This window comes from Cimex lectularius, unplaced genomic scaffold (assembly GCF_000648675.2).
Source record: "Cimex lectularius strain Harlan isolate CLEC.00 unplaced genomic scaffold, Clec_2.1 scaffold215, whole genome shotgun sequence".
NCBI classification, from domain to species: Eukaryota; Metazoa; Arthropoda; class Insecta; order Hemiptera; family Cimicidae; genus Cimex; species Cimex lectularius.
Window position 1 is genome coordinate 367933 of NW_019392799.1, and position 18359 is coordinate 386291.

At 34.6% G+C, this 18359-nt stretch overlaps 1 protein-coding gene across 1 annotated transcript; it reads right to left on the bottom strand.

Moving 5' to 3' along the window:
* Nucleotides 1-10004: 10004 nt before the first annotated feature.
* LOC106665758 (protein BANP-like) lies at nucleotides 10005-17999 on the bottom strand. Its single transcript, XM_014392455.2, has 7 exons — nucleotides 17377-17999; nucleotides 12433-12600; nucleotides 12228-12375; nucleotides 12018-12164; nucleotides 11875-11934; nucleotides 11687-11806; nucleotides 10005-10766 (listed from the first exon to the last, which is right to left on the bottom strand). Exons 1-7 carry the CDS (start codon nucleotides 17643-17645, stop codon nucleotides 10629-10631), a joined length of 1050 nt encoding a protein of 349 aa, XP_014247941.1. The 5' UTR covers nucleotides 17646-17999; the 3' UTR covers nucleotides 10005-10628.
* Nucleotides 18000-18359: the final 360 nt, after the last annotated feature.

Consider the following 18359-nt stretch of genomic DNA (forward strand, 5'->3'; position numbering starts at 1 on the left):
ATTTATCAATATAATGTAATACATATTTATAAAGACTGGTCATGGTGTCTCGACCGTTGAAGGTTAACTTCAATTTTATTAACATTTATAAGCAAATTGTTGACTTGAGCGTAAATGAATAGTGTAATATTCTTTCCCCCTTTGAAAGGCCATCAGTTCACGTAATGAATGAATTTTTCTACCTTTACGGAAAAAAAGCCCGAATCGATAAACTGGGCGCAGTTAATGCCTCAAAGTTAATTTCTAATAACACCATCAAACTGAAGTAATTAACTGTTCCGAGAAAATTGGGAGGGGCTCGGTATCGAGTGGGTAAGTTATTTTCTGACTTAAATCAAACTTGTTTAATTTACGTGAACGTCAATCCGCGAAGTCGTGTGAGACGAGAAGAGAAAGGAAAGAAGGCTTGGCGTGATCTCCAATTGATCGGAATTCAAGCTTTTATAAGTTCGCGATAAAATAATTATGAAAATCGTTAATATTGTAAGAGTTAACTTTTATAATTATAAAATACCTAACAATAATAATAATAATGTGGAAAGTTTATGGGCCGACAAACGGCCGAAGTCATCACCGGCCCTCTGCGTGTTTTTACTTCTCTTTCTGGTCTTTCACGCGAATTTTTAAGCCTACAGCCATTTGAGCGCCACGATCTATTACTGATTCTTTGTTTTTTCATGAAAACTAAATGCTAGCCTTTCATTTGTATCTCTGGTTGTAAACAGCAGAATAAACAATCGGGATAAGCCCTGCCTATTTGCGTTAACAAATAACACGCACATATCACAATTCTTTTACATAACCCCAGAGTACTCGATATTCCTCTGGGTCATTTGGTAATAAGCCCGTCCATTCACGCTAATAAATTATTTCCACACAGCAGACTTCGTTCACACTATCCCAGAGTACTCGATACTCCTCTGGGTAATCGGGGATAAACCCTGTCATTCACGCTAATAAATAACATGCACACACCACAACTCATTCACACAACCCCAGAGTACTCGATATTCCTCTGGGTAATTTGGTAATAAGCCCGTCCATTCACGCTAATAAATAACATTCACACAATAGACTTTGTTTACACTACCCCAGAGGAGTACTCGATATTCCTCTGGGTAATCGGGGAAAAGCCTTGTCATTCACGCTAATAAATTACTTCCATACATCAGACTTCGTTCGCACTACCCCAGAGTACTCGATACTCCTCTGGGTAATCGGGGATATCTTGCCATTCGCGCTAATAAATAACATGCACATACTAGACTTTATTCACACTACCCGAGAGTACTCGATTTTCCTCTGGGTAATCGGGGATAAGCCCTGTCATTCACGCTAATAAATTACTTCCACACAGCAGACTTCGTTCACACTACCCCAGAGTACTCGATACTCCTCTGGGTAATCAGAGATAAGCCGTGTCATTCACGCTAATATATTATATTCACACAACAGACTTCGCTCGCACTACCCCATAGTACTCAACATTCCTCGATAAATAACTTCACTAATTTCGTGGTCCGCTTGACCAATAATATATTACAATTAAATAAGGTTTTTAGTTGAGATAAAAAAGTCAACGACACGAGCGGGATTCGAACCCACGATCTTCGGTTAACTACGCTGCTGCTTTACCACTTGAGCTATCGTGACCTCGATCCACTCGGACACTAACTTCCCATCTCAACCGGACCTTTTGAATTTTCCCTCCTTTTTGCCATTTTTCAAATCCCGCTCGTGCCATTGACTTTTTTATCTCAACTTAAAACCTTAATTGGTCAAGCGGACCACGAAATTAGTGAATTTAATGAATTTAAATGAAGTATACTTCACTAAAGCTCTCCGTGGCCATTTCATTTGTCGTCGAGAATCCAATCCGATTACACGACATTTGAAAATGGCAAAAAGGAGGGAAAATTCAAAAGGTGCGGTTGAGATGAGAAGTTAGTGTCTAAGTGGATCGAGGTCACGATAGCTCAAGTGGTAAAGCAGCAGCGTAGTTAACCGAAGATCGTGGGTTCGAATCCCGCTCGTGCCATTGACTTTTTTATCTCAACTAAAAACCTTAATTAATTCTAATAAATAACATTCACACAATACTTCATTTACACTACCCCAGAGCACTCGATATTCCTCGTGGCAGTGATAAATCCAAATCCACAACCTTCACTCAAAATGTCAACAATAAGTTACTTTTACTCTCCAGACGTCACACACTCACTCCAAATTTGTCGGTAATCCTCCTTGCAGTTTTAAAACCACTCCATTCTCGCTAATCACTTACTTTTACTCTCCAATGTACTCCACTCACCCCAGAGTACTCGTATTTTCCGGGGTGGGCTTAAACAATCCCTTTCTTTCACGCTAATATATGACATTCCATCCAATAAATTAACACAAACACAGACACCACACAAACACATATAAACACTATACAGGGTGTTTGACTGACTACTCCTGTAACAAACTTTGCCAGGAGATTCTACATTCAAAAAGAAAGAAAAAGTCCTAATTAACAACGGTCCGAATCTCAAGTTTCGGAGTTATTCCCTTTTTCCTGCTTTTTTAAGATTTCACGACCTACATGAACTAAAAACATTTTGATAATTAAAAACTCGTTCGTTCAACAAACGAAAAATCGTTCATCAAAACTAAAAGGTTTTGGGCAAATCCGTTGAGACCATTGAAAACTAAGTTAAATTTCCAATAAGATGTGATCAGCACTAAACTTGAAAATCTTTGTGAAATAAGCGTTTTAGTAGCGAGAATTAAAAAAAAATTCAAAGTTGAAAAACGTACTACGGTGATTCTAAACTACTATTTCCAAACCTAGAAACCAGCAAATTTCAGAAAACGAACATCATTCAATATCCTTTTTAGAGGTGTAATCTCTTTTTTAATTACTTTTTTCAGAGATGAAGAACTTAATGAGGGAAAAGAAAAAACCGTGAGTGACAGATTGGTAAGGTGGAAAATTTAAAAAAAACTTAAGGAAATTTTGAATATATTTATTAAATTTTTCTTAATTTGGGTTCGAAACCGAAGTAGCGCAAGTGTTTACTTATTTGCCAATGAGACTGCAACTTTGATTAAAGGATTATTGTATTATTGTTAATATTATTACCCGAAAAAAAAGAATTTTTAAAGATTCAAAACTTTTTAGTTCATTTATTCAATTTTTTTTTATCTTTCTACCAATCCGTCAACCACGGTTTTTTTACCTTTCCTTCATCGATTTCTTCATCTTTGAAAAAAGTAATTAAAGAAGAGATTACACCACTAAAAAGGATATTGAATGATGTTCGTTTTCTGAAATTTGCTGGTTTTTAGGTTTTGAAATAGTAGTTTAGATCACCATAGTACGTTTTTCAACTTTAAAAAAAAATTTAAAGTTCTCGCTACTAAAATGCTTATTTCACGAAGGTTTTCAAGTTTAGTATTGATCACATCTTATTAGAAATTTAACGAGTTTTCAATGGTATCAACAGATTTGTCCAAAACCTTTTAATTTTGGAGATGACATTGTTTATTTGAAGCAAGATCGTGAAATCTTAAAAAATCAGAAAAAGAGGAATAATGCTGAAACTGTTGAGATACGGACCATAGTTAATTAGAGCTTTTTGGTTCCATTTTGAATGTGGAGCTACAGGCAAAGTTTTCACAAGTAGCCAAACACCCTGTATACCTTTAAAAAAAACCTACAGCTATATAACTAACGGAATAGCTTATTCCAATTTCATAGTTTAAACAAACAATTTATGGAAAAAGTTACAACCTTTTCAAGATTATTTTTGGCTGTAAACACTTCTGGATAAAGAAAGATTGAATTTTTAGTTCAGATATTATCGAGCAGTCGTTTGCAAAAGTCCATAGTTCTCTAAGTCCTTTGTTACGGGCATGTATTTATCGCTTATTTTTTTTATTGCACTCGAAATCAAAAACAAAAAATAATAAAAACAAACCACTTTGTGTTTCTATTCACTAATTTCTAAAAGACAAAGGAGCTTTAGATAAATAAATGTAGGTGTAGAACAAAATTAGCCTCTCGTTACTAATTGCCCTTAAGGTCTCGGAGGTAGGAAATGTCACAAACCCTACCGTAAGAGGGTAGGTAACATTTAAGGGAGGAAAATGCCAGGGCAGTCCCTACGCGTTTGATCGTAGATGAAGAAGGGCTGGAGGGTTAATTATTTTCTAAGCACCGGAATCTATTTTCGTTGTAAAATGGTATTTTCTATTTAGTTAATCTGTTTTAGTCAATAAATTATTACCAAAAAATATATGTTTACCCTACAAACATTAACTGCAAACCGATTATGCTACTTAAATTTAAAATTAACAAGCCGCAACGGTTGAGGCATTGACACGGGGCTCATCATTGTAAGGAAAAGGTCCAGGTTCAAATCCTGCGGCCCTGCATTTGAAAATTTACTTGTATTATGTTTTGAGGGGCAGATTTAAAATCTTTTTTTTTATGGTTTTGTTTTTTTACTTTAGGACTTATCTGGGTTCGAGGAACTTTATCTCCTTATAAACATATATATTTAACGTTAAGTCCTTGCTTTTAGTTGATTTTTCGTGAATAGCATGTACTTGAATATTCTTATTGTATTATTTATTTATTTAATTCATGTACCTATCATCATGTATATTTATTACATTTATTATTTTATATAATGTCTAGGGCTTTTTTAAAATATATTTTTCCCCTAAACTATTTTATGTTTAATGGATATTTTAAGATTAAATGCTTCTTATATTTAATGCAGTGAAAAAGATGTAATCATGCCCTGAAACAGACACAGCAAATCAAACTGTATGTATTGTTGTAGTTATGTAATAAAATTCAAACGTACACAACTGACAATAATGGTATAGTTAATCATGTTTTTAGTATACAAGGCTTGCTTGATGACATGACGATATCGTCAACATACAAGCTGTCACGTTGACGTTTCCTACCCAAATTCATCCCTCTATGACCTCATGTAAATCATTTAAATGAAGTGAAGACCGGCTTGTTTTACCCCATATTTGTTTGAAAAGTTTGGGTCATGTCATGTTTCGTCTATTACCCCGTGGAATATNTGATGTTCGTTTTCTGAAATTTGCTGGTTTCTAGGTTTGGAAATAGTAGTTTAGAATCACCGTAGTACGTTTTTCAACTTTGAATTTTTTTTTAAATTCTCGCTACTAAACCACTTATTTCCCGAACGTTTGCAAGTTTAATGTTGATCACATCTTATTGGAAATTTAACTTAGTTTTCAATGGTCTCAATGGATTTGCCCAAAACCTTTTAATTTTGAGGTTATTGTTTATTTGAAGCAAGGTCGTGAAATCTTAAAAAATCAGGAAAAAGGGAATAACTCCGAAACTGTTGAGATTCGGACGATTGTTAATTAGGACTTTTTGTTTCTTTTTGAATGTAAAATCTCCTGGCAAAGTTTGTTACACGAGTAGTCGAACAGCCTGTATAGTGTTTATATGTATGTGTTTGTGTGGTGTCTGTGTTTGTGTTAATTTATTGGATGGAATGTCATGCATTAGCGTGAAAGGAAGGGATTGTTTAAACCCACCCCGGGACATATCGAGTACTTTGGGGCGAGTGGAGTACCTTGGAGAGTAAAAGTAAATTATTAGCGAGAATGGAGTGGTTTTAACACTGCAAGGAGGATTACCGACAAATTTGGAGTGAGTGTGACGTCTGGAGAGTAAAAGTAAGTTATTGTTGGCATTTTGAGTTGTGGATTTGGATTTATCACTACCAGGAGGAATATCGAGCGCTCTGGGGTAGTGTAAATGAAGCCTATTGTGTGCATGTTATTTATTAGCGTGAATGGCAGGACATCCCCGATTAGACGGAGGAATGTTGAGTACTATGGGGTAGTGCGAGCGAAGTCTGTTATGTGAATATAATTTATTAGCGAGAATGGAGGGGCGTATTCCCAAATTACCCCCTGGAGTATCGCGTACTCTGGGGTAGTGTGAATGAGTAGTGGAGTGTGCGTGTTATTTATTAGCGTGAATGACAGGGCTTATCCCCGATTACTCAGAGGAATATCGAGTACTCTAGGGTAATGTGAACGAATTCTGCTGTGTGGAAGTAATTTATTAGCGTGAATGGACGAGCTTATTACCAAATTACCCTTCAAAGATCTAAGGCTGCCTGTTCCTATGTCCGTTTCCGGACTTACATAGGATGGTCGTGCAACCATATACCCCTGAAGGCCCAACCCTCACGTCACTAGGCGTTAGCCACGGCTGCAGCCGTGCCCAGGATGGACAACGGGGGGTGCGCCTAGTCGGGATATGACTTGAGGGTCGCACCTTACAAATATCTTACGTGCTAATGAGGGGTGCCCAATCTCCCCGTACATTGAACCCCGCCCAGGAGAGAAAGAGAGTGGGCACCCATCGTATATACTAATACTATATATACAATAAGCTAAAATATGTTTATATGTACAATTAAATCTAATTTATCACTCACTGATACTTAGATTAACACATACACTGACACTTATTCGTCACTGTTGGGTGGTGTTGGCCATCCTTTTATTGTCATCATCTGATACACAAAGCGTTGGTGGCCGCGAATCCTTCCTTTGACATTATCGCACTGGATATGGCTCGGACGTCACACTCTATGGAGCACGCTTCCCTTAACCATCTGTTTTTTGCAGCCGAATAAGCCGGGCACTCCGAAAAAGTGTGGTCTAGTGTCTCTTCAGAACCGTTAGAGCACTGAGGGCACTCCGCCGTGTTCCGCATGCCGAATTTACACAAATACGTCCCAAAATCACCATGCCCCGTAAACAGTTGGGTCATATAATGGTCTGTTTCGACATATTTACGTTTTAGTCTGTCACTTATAGAAGGCATAAACTGATGGGTACGACGGCCTTTGTCGGTTTCATCCCATCGTCTCTGCCACCGCAATTCTGTTGATAATGTCTTTCTTTTCCGCCGGTTCTATTCCTTGCGTTCCTTCATAGATTCTACGCCGTTTTTCAACTTCTAATGTAATTGAGATTACTCCGGCAATTACACAGAGAGCTTCCGTAGGAGCAGTACGGTATGCTCTAGTGATTTTTAGTAAATTACTAAATTACCCAGAGGAATATCGAGTACTCTGGGGTTGTGTGAATGAGTTGTGGTGTGTGCATGTTATTTCTTAGCGTGAATGACAGGGCTTATCCCCGATTATTCAGAGGAATATCGAGTACTCTAGGGTAATGTGAACGAAGTCTGCTGTGTGGAAGTAATTTATTAGCGTGAATGGACGGGCTTATTCCCAAATTACACAGAGGAATATCGAGTACTCTGGGGTAATGTGAAAGAATTGTGATATGTGCGTGTTATTTGTTAACGCAAATAGGCAGGGCTTATCCCGATTACCCCGAAAACTATCGAGAATTTTGAATCAATGTGTTACGTCTTGAGAGCAAAAGTAAGTTATTAGCGAGAATGGAGTGGTTTTAACACTGCCACTAGAAATGTCAAGTACTCTGGGGAAGTGAATGTGACCAGACTTTTATGTTTGTATCACGTTCTGTACGGTATGTCCAGTGTTTATTCTGTTGTTTACAACCAGAGATACAAATGAAAGGCTAGCATTTAGTTTTCATGAAAAAACAAAGAATCAGTAATAGATCGTGGCGCTTAAATGGCTGCAGGCTTAAAGATTCGCGTGAAAGACCAAAAAGAGAAGTAAAAACACGCAGAGGGCCGGTGATGACTTCGGCTGTTTGTCGGCCCATAAACTTTCCACATTATTATTATTGTTAGGTATTTTATAATTATAAAAGTTAACGCTTACAATATTAGCGATTTTCATAATTATTTTATCGCGAACTTATAAAAGCTTGAATTCCNTTATTACCAAATTACCCCGAGGAATATCGAGTACTCTGGGGTAGTGTGATCGAAGTCTTTTGCGTAAATGTAATTTAGTAGCGTGAATGAAAAAGCTCGTCTCCCAAATACCTCGATAAATATTGAGTACTCTGAGGTAGTGTTAATGAATAATGGTTTGTGTATATTATTTATTAGCGTGAATGGCAGAGATCATCCGCGACTACCCCGAGGAATATCGAGTACTCTGGGGTAGTGTGAACAAAGTTTCTTGTATTAATGTTATTTATTAGCGTGAATGGAAGAGCTTATCCCCGATTACACCGAGTAATATCAAGTACTTTGGGTTAATGTAACGAAATCTGTTGTTTGAATGTAATTTATTAGCGCGAATGGAGGAGCTTATTACTACATTTCCCCAGGAATATTGAGTACTCTGGGCTAGTGCGAATGAATAATGGTGAGTGCATGTTATTTACTAGCGTGAATGGCAGGACTTATCCCCGAGGAAAATCGAGTACCCTTCGATAGTGAGAACGAAGTCTGTTATGTGAATGTAATTTATTAGCGTGAATAGAAGGGCTTCTTCCCAAATTACCCCGAGGAATATCGAGTACTCTGGGAAAGTGTGAATGAAATCTCTTCTGTGAACGTAATTTATTAGCCTGAATGGAAGGCAAATCCCCAATTAGCCAGAGAAATATCTAGTACTCAGACGTAGTGTGATTGATAACCAGATTATGTTATCTTTTTTCTGTATTTAACTGTATTTGTATTTTTTAGTTGTGTTATTTTATCACGAAATTGACAAGGCCCTGAGGTACAGAAAGGCTAGGAGGATAAAGGAAAGAGTGAATTGCTAACCATGGTATAACAAAATAGTTTGTTTGCAATCATGCCGATTCTTTATAATTACAAAAAAAGCTGTATCGTCAATAAGCTACTTCAGATTACAAAATATCAGTTAAGAAAATATACAGAGAAAATATTACCAGTGTTAAAATCCTAACACTGGCCATTTTTTGCTAGAATATGATGGCATTCCTAAGCATAACGGTTTTCTCAAAAAGGTCAAAGGCATTCAAATTGGCTGCACCTACAGACGTATCAAAAGCCTCTGCTACAGTCAACCATCTCTTGTTAGCCAAACTTGAATCCTATTGTGATCATGGTAAACTACTAATGTGGTTGAACATTTATCTTACAGGCAGATCTTAAATGCATTAAAGGAAATCCTACAAATCGGAAAAAAAAAAAAAAAATTGGTCACTGGTATTTCTGCAAGGATCTCATTTAGGACCACTCCATTTTAATATTTCATTAACACCAAAGTAAGTTCCTTTCCTTCTATTTGCGTATGACCTAACAATTTATCAATCCACGGAGTCCTTCAACTCACGATTTCACTTTTGCAACAAACTCTTCATGCTTTGAGTTGTGTTCCCAAATCAGATAATAAAACAGACAGAAATGAACAGCATAAAACAGGTAATTTTCATTACAAACTCAATTTCAGTTATAAAATGTAATTTTAATTGATCACTATCAACGTAAAAAAAATCCATGTGAAATAAATGGTTGCCAACATGCAATAATATATTTACATAAAATTACGAATTCAAGAATACTATTTGCATTTTCATATAAGCTATATATGAAACTAGACATTTACAAATCATAGGCCAGCTACACATTAGACATTAATAAATAGTTAAATATTTTATGTTTATTTCTCAAATAACATAGTTTTCATTTTATACAAATGTACATATACTAAACAAGGGAATGTAAAATTTACACAAGAGTCGGTCACAATTGAAAACTTACAATTTAACACTTTCAACTAATTAATTCACCATTAAATTTACTATACAATTAATTCGATTAGGTTTCGTGGTCCGATTGACCGAATAATTTTTTTTCAATTAATTCATCTTTAATGACAAAAAGGAGGGAAAATTCAAAAGGTCAGGTTGGGATGGGAAGTTGGTATCTGAATCGATAGTTCAAGTGGTAGAGCAGCGGCGTATTTAGCCGGTCGTGGGTTCGAATCTTGCTCGTGACACTGAATTTTTTATCTCAACCAATACCTTACTTAAAGATTAATTAATTGAAAAAAATACACAATTAATATTAATTCACTTTGGAAGAAAGAATTCTTTCTAATTTTATAAACTACAATTGACAGTTAAGTCAATTTTATAATGAAAAAAATTAGGATTAAGTTAGTATTATAAGAATATGTAGTTAATCAGTGCCATAAAATCATATTTTTATTAGGATTTTTGTTTTATTTTCGAACTTTTACAGGTTATAATTTTCTGTTGTTTCATAATTTTATATATTTATGAAGAAACTAAAAAAATTCATATTCTTTAAGTCAACACAGTCTACACAAACTGAAAATTTTACATTGTACAAAAACTATACAATTAATTTTAAACAAATGTAATTTAAAAATGGAAATATTAGCAAGGAAGCAATGCATGATCATATTTTCAAAAAAGTATGGTTCATTTTTTTATTTACATTTTTTTTTAGAATCAATCATGAAATATAATAATTATGTGTGTGTATATATATAAACTATCAACACACATGTAATTATATAAGAGATAAAACTTTATACATAATGTAAATGTTTATTTATTTTTCCAACGAAAAGAGGGTACTTTGTTTGTAGTATACAAATAAATATATCCGTTATTTAAATCATATTAACAAATTAATTTACAGCCTGTTACAAATCTAATTCTGGGAAGATATGCTAATCTCAGGATAGCTGATCCTCATCCAGCCCTGTCATCTTTTCGCAAGCATCTGCGTCTGAGTTTTCCGTGATGACTAGGTGATTATTTCCTCCTAAGTTGAAACAATTGCTGTCGTCCACGTAAAACAGTTCAACCGATGACTGAAATAGTAAATTGAAAGCTGACTATAATTATAATAAATTTGGATTTTTTTTTTATAACATCTTATTGAATTAAGATAGAAAGTCTAACCCTCAGAAAAATGTGTTTCAGCATTTTTTAATAATAGCAAGCACAAATTAAATATGACACGTTCTGAAAGACAGAAGAGGTCTATGATTATGTTCAATTAATTAAGGTTTTGGTTGAGATAAAAAAGTCAGTGTCACGAGCGGGATTCAAATCCACGACCTTCGGCTAGATACGCCGCTGCTCTACCACTTGAGCTATCGTGACTTCGATCCACTCAGACACTAACTTCCCATCTCAACCCCACCTTTTTGAATTTTCCCTCCTTTTAAAATCTATGATTATGATTATAACAAATTAAATCATAGGTTTCAAACACAATTTAAGAATTATTATCTACTAAAAATTCTTCAGAGGGAAACAGCTGTAGCATAATGGACAATATGAGTAGTGGATATATTGTTTTAATAATGGCCGAGGCAGCTCGTAAAATTTGCACTGTATTCGGCAATGAAACAATAAATAAATGTACTGAAAAGTGGTTCCACAAGTTTTCTGGGATTGAGGGGATTAAAGACAAACCACGGTCTGGTAGACCTGCCTTGAAGCTTGAAGAGCTCACCAGTGTTCCACGTAAAAAAAACATTCGCTCTAGCTTATATCGACTTGCTGAGCAAATGGGTATAAATTGACCAACCATAAAGAACATCTAAACATTTTCACAGCACAAAATTTTCTCACCAGATTGTCACATACGATGAAAAGTGTATTAGGATGTGCTAAATAAAAAGTTACACAAAAGTCAGACAAAACAATATTAACATTTTTTCTAAATTATCCATGGAAGCTCAGAAATAAAAATAATTTAATATTTTTATAATGGACTACTTACAGATAATAAATCTTTTATCTCATCATCACTGAAAACTTTAACTGTTTGGCCATCTTGACCTCCAGGATGCTGCTGATCCTTTCCATTTTTCAATACTTTAATTGGACTAAAATTTGTACTCTAAGAGAGAAAAAAAAAGAAGAATATTAAATACATATTTAGAATCACCTTTAATAAAAGTTACATACTGGTTGATATCCATCTAAAGATTCTTCACTCAAAGGTTCCGAAAACATGAGGTTATTCGGCTGAAAAGGAAAATCATCTTAATTATTTTAAAAGATTCAATTCAAAAGCAGTATTGTAATAATCTAAAACATTTAGAACATACGTTAGTACTCATTGACTGAAGAGGCAACCCTTTCATCTTTTTCCTCCAAACAGCTCTACATTTTGAATCAATGTTTTGTTTGATTTTATGCCATTCTTCTTCCGTTATATTAAACTTGTAGATAAGATGACAACGTATGGCATAAATCTAAAATTGTAAAATTATAATAAAAATGATAAATATTATTAGCGATGTAGTTAGAAGACCAACCAACAATGGGTCTAGTTGCTCTTTACAGTGTTTTCCTTTTCCTGATAAATTTGAAACGGCTAGGACTTCCCGAGGGAATAAACAGTCTAAAAGTGTTAACGCCATTTTCTGCGGTGTATGGCACCTCTCGTTTATATGGAAAAGATTGCTGAAAAAATAAAAACTTTTTAGCGACGAGAAAGAAAATGTTTTAATCGAGACTTACGAAGGTGAGATTTTGACTCGAACACGACATTTCGGATTGTCCTGATCACCGAGCCAAGAACCATCCGGTATTTCTTCTTCGGTATTAAGAACTATAACCTGGTGAGAGTTTCTCGTCTCGACAGATTCATTTGTTTTGCCATCATTCAAAAGGATAACTGGAGCATTGCTAAATACAAATAAAGCACAATATAAATCTTATTATAAGTAGAAATTTACATTCGACATACACTGGGTCAAAAATTAAATTAGTCATTTTTCATGACTCATCCGATTACTTCTAATTTAGCTTTTTATAAATTTTATCTTTTTTAAGCCTCTAAAATATTTTTCTTGTGTTTCGATGTCGTACATAGGTGCATACCTGTTGACGTATGTACATACTTTTTCCCTGAATGAAATAAATTTTACGTACGTTATAGTATATTGAAAAATTATTGGGGAAAAAAACTTAATAGAAATTCTGAATGATGGAGTCAGTGTGAAGTTCAATCCTTTTTAAATTTAAGCCTTTGTTTAATAAATTGTTTCCTTCTTTATTTAGTATCATGTTTGTTAAGTTTACAATGTTTAAATGTTTTTTTTTTCTTTTTTTACAATGTTATGCTTACCATGTTTTTTAAAAAGGAAAAAACTTCAATATGTGTTTAAGTTCATACATACCACTGAGTTAGAAAAAAATGTTTCGAACCTTGAAATTCAAGGCGTTTCCTATCATCAACTGCTCTCGTTATCCACGGTGATGATTGGTACGATTCCACTGGGATAACGAGAGTCTACTGCATGTGGCTGGACAATTTATGCTGTTTACGCTATTAATTTTGTCCAAATTGTTATTTAGTGGTGTTCGGTCTTTGACTTTGAACAACTTTGAAAAAGGGACTGGGTACAATTTTGTGATTTTTAAATATTTTGATGTAATCTAAGGATAGAAATATACATATATAGAAAGAATCTGTGTGTGATTGAACTGGTGATGTGTTGTTCACTGTGGAAAATGTTTGGTTTAATTTTTTATGATTCTGTTATGTTTTTGTGGTAGTCATTGTTTTGTAGAATTTGTTCATAGGCCTGTAAATTTTTTTAGAGTAAAGATTCACGGCTTATGGTAAGGTAATGAGTCTGTGTAAGTCCGTTACATGTAGAGTTCAAGTCTTCTTTAAGGTCTTTACTAAGTGAAAGAAAGACAAAAGTGTTGGGATCACCAAGCTTTCAGCAACATTATGTTGTCATCATCAGGGGCTATTTATTAAAATAAAAAAATATACATAATTAATATAAATTCAACAATTAAAACAATAATGCATACTTTCCCAAGAGAGGAGAACAAAAAATGTTATTAAATTCACTAATTTCGTGGTCCACTTGACCAATTAATATATTACAATTAATTAAGGTTTGTAGTTGTGATAAAAAAGGAGGGAAAATTCAAAAGGTGCGGTTGCGATGGGAAGTTGGTGTCCGAGTGAATCGAGGTCACGATAGCTCAAGTGGTAGAGCAGCGGCGTATCAAGCCGAAGATCGTGGGTTTGAATCCCACTCGTGCCATTGACTTTTTTATCTCAACTAAAAACCTAAAAACCTCAAACCAACAAAATTAATTGTAAAAAATGTTGTTATATATAAATTATTATTTTTGTCAATTGTTAATGTTATATGTGAATAATTACTCACTACTTTACATAGATGTCTTGTTCACCATGTATAACTGAATGCTGGCCATGTGCTTCATAACCTAAACCAAAGCACTTTTACAATAGTTTTTGCCAATGAGAAATTTTTTTTTCCTCTCTTAGGAAAGTATGCATTATTGTTTTAATTGTTGAATTTATATTAATTATGTATATTTTTTTTTTATCTTAATAAATAGGCCTTGATGATGGCAACATAATGTTGCCGAAAGCTTGGTGATCCCACACTTTTGTCTTTCTTTCACCTAGTAAAGACCTTAAAGAAGATTTGAACTCTACATTGATTATCTGCAGGTAGATCTACAAACGTCATTTTTCCGTTAGATGTGTTTATTTTTGTATTTATAACTGGAGGTGGTAATTAAGACCAAGGTAGGCCAACTTTTGGCGGGAGGATGTTTCGGGGTGAGCCAACCAGCAGTTGGGTTTTAAACGCGCATCAAAGTGTTCGCTTTGTTTATCTCCATGTAAACTTGTCTCGAGTATGAGAATGAACCAGGACTGCATTCGACTTATCCGAAAGTATCACAGCTACCCAATTTGTAGGTTGCTAAAGATAAAACCCATCATAGCAAGAACAAGAGAGAGGATGCATGGAAGGAAACGAGCGTAAAAGGCATGCTTGCTTTTGCAAATTGGCAGCTAACCTCGCCTCATGGAAATGATTAACCAAAGACGGTGTTTTATGGCTGATTCTCATGTTTAGTTATGCAAGTGATTTTTTTGAACAAAGTAAACCCAGCTTAAAAATATTATTTTGATATCTGTTTTGATTTCATGAGTGAACGAGAGCTGTTAAATTTATTTAATGTTGTTTTTATTTGGTGGTTTGCATAGGAAATAACCCATTATTAAAACAAACAATGAGAAAAAACCTGTATGAGATGTATATATAGATTATTCCACCAATGAGAATAAAATCTTTTGTTTTATTAGGAATATATAACCAGTCTCTGACCTTTTGGTATTCTTTAATATACAGTTATAAAAAGAAATTCAACATAAAATGCAAGGAAAAAAATAATAGGTCAAGAATCTAAAAGAAATGTCTGGTGTTTAGTGACCGTTTAGTTTAGTTTAGTGTAGTTTAGTTAATTTAAATATTCATTGGACGCTAGTATCTTCCTTAAGTCAAATGCCAAGATCGTCGCTTTCCAGCCAACTTTTGACAGCTAGGTCGTTTCAGCCCACAACACATATAAAATATAATCTAGCCTAAAACTAACTTCTAAAATAGAGTCACACAAATAAATACACTCACACTTATATATATTGCAGTCATTTTGGTTAGTCAGTGGAGTACTCTATATTCGCCCAACAATCTACACACAATAATGTAATCTAAATAACATCGATGGGGTATTTTTATAAATATTGTGCCTTCAACCCTAAACGTACACCTCAAAGAAGCCAACTCTTCATGTAAAAATGTTTTTCTATACTACTTCCTTCTCCACCCCTTCAAAATCCAACATATATAAACATAAAACATTAATAAATCACTGGCATACGACACACAATAATGACACGCAGAAAACAAACACTTTGAGTGAGTACAAATACTTTGAGTCTAAAATTTCAAGCGTTGTAAAAATTAATTTGTTCACATCCTACATGTATTTGTATAATTAAAACAATGTTTATAAATCCCAGGCGCTGAAAATGATCTCAATAAAGATCGAAACGTTGGTAAGATAAAGAGAATATTTTTCTAAAACCTACGCCACACCAGACCGCATCTCATGATCTCCAAATAATCATTCTGAAAGAAATTTTTAGTTATGTGTACAGATTTTCTTGCCCCAGTGAAGTTTATTTTATATTTGTTTTTTACAGGTCAAAAAACCGTTTCTTAAAATAAAAAACATATTCAAAAGTAAGGAGAAAAAATATACAAGATAATGCTTATATTACAATTAAGGTTTTTAGTTGAGATAAAAAAGTCAATGGCACGAGCAGGATTCGAACCCATGATCTTCGGCTAGATACGCCGCTGCTCTACCACTTGAGCTATAGAGCAGTGGCGTACCTAGCCGAAGATCGTGGGTTCGACCCCCCCCCTTTCCATTGACTTTTTTATCTCAACTAAAAACCTTAATTAATTGTAAGATATTAACTGGTCAAGCGGACCACTAAATTAGTGAATATAATGCTTATAACTTACTCTATATTAATAAAGAATAAAACACTACACATCAATGAAAAATACAATAAAATCCTTATAAATAAAACAACGTAAAGATTTAATTAAACCCCCTATTAATTATAACGACTAGGAATTATTTTTAAAAAAATATAATAAATATTTCCATTATATTGAGTGGTCTGATTGACCGAATTAAATCTTTCAATTAATTATCCTTTGTATGTAAGGTCTTGGTTGAAATGAAAAAGTTAGTGTCACGAGTGGGATTCGAACCCACCCGGCCGAAGGTCTGTTTTAGGCAGAATAGGGGGGATACAATAGCTCTTAAAGGGCGCAGTATATTACACCCCGGCTAATACTACTTCTACATCTACATCTACATGTTTTGATCAATTCGAAGGTGTTGGATATACAGATTACACCTGACAACCACTATAGCGTCCAAAATTTTGATATATTAGCAAATTAGTGACTCTGGCTGACGGTTTTAATCCATGTTTGTGTACACTTATAAATTTTAAGTTCTTTTTTGTAGACCTTTTTCTTTCATTGTGAATAAATTAAGGTTTTTAGTTGAGATAAAAGTCATGAAAAAATGGCAAAAAGGAAAAATTCAAAAGGTGGGGTCGAGGTCACGATAGCTCAAGTGGTAGAGTAGCGGCATATCTAGCCGAAGGTCGTGGGTTCGAATCCCGCTCGTGAAACTGACTTTTTTATCTCAACTGAAAACCTTAATTAATTGAATGATATTAATTTCAAGCGGACCACGAAAAATAGTGAAATTGTAATACAATTATCTATGGGTCAAATTAGTAACTGTAGTTGTCACACAATTCAATACTAAGTGACATTTTGGTCTTTTTTTTCATTTTAATCTTGTAATTTGTTAGGGTTTTTATTTTTAATCCTGCTGAAAAACATCAACGTAAAATAGGAAAACATTGACGTTTTGAATAGGTATAAATTTTAATTATCAGTTTGGACGATGACTTTTAACGAAGTGTTAGTGTTAATAGATGACATCGAGTATTTCGACATTAGATTGTTTTTCTATGATAGAAAAATAGATAAAAGTGCTAAATAAATTTTTTTGTAAATTTTGAATTACCTGTCGGTTTTGTCTTTGTAAATGTCAAGTTTCGGAAATGCTGTTATGAACTCTTCGATCAGATTCAATTTGTTGAGCACGAGGGTCGAGCAGCATTCGTGCTCGTTGTTCTTTCCCTCGAAGTAGCTCAGAATCGAAGAGCAAGTGTTTATGAGGATGTCCATCTTTTTTTCGAGCACAGTTATCCTGTTCTCGAATATATTTTTGATGTCTTCGAAGTGTTTCGAGTAGCCTTTGGGCTCGATTAGGATCCTTTTGAGTTCTGTCATCGGGAGAGGATCAACAAGTGCGAATTGATTTTTTTTATTTGTTTTTAAAATCGGTGTAAAGAGAACAGCCGCGTATCCGGGCGGATGAGACTAGGCGGCGGTTGCGGATGAGCGGGCTCTGTCGGATATCAGATCAATCCCGATGTCTCTACTTCAAAACGGATGTTCGAAACATTCACTTTTATGAGTTCTCGCGGTTACGGAAAATCCTGGTTCGACGTAACCGATCTGAGAGGTAAGGATTCAGAGTACCAGACTCGCAAAGTCCGCCGACCGAGGGATATGCCAGCGCCCTGCACTCTGCATCGAACGGCAGAACGATGAGGGCTGCAGACGTGGTAGATTGAACGCCTGCCTCGGTAGAGGGCATCACACGTGGGAAGAGTTCCGTCATCACTCATCATATCTATCACAATACATTTGCACACAATTTGCAGATTTCAAGACAATCTTATTATAAAATATGTAATGAAGACTTTATATATTTTCACTATCAAAGGGCAAAACTATCGATCAATCATGATGGATAAATTACCAGTACCTATAAAAAATCTATTTAACTATGCTCACCAATTTATTTCATATTCAGCTGAAGACAAAATTGATTTGATTACTATTATGTTAAATATAATCATAAAAAAATGCATGAAAATTAAACACTTTTCATTTAAAATAACCCTTTTTAATTAAACATTTATCCTTTTAATTTCAAAA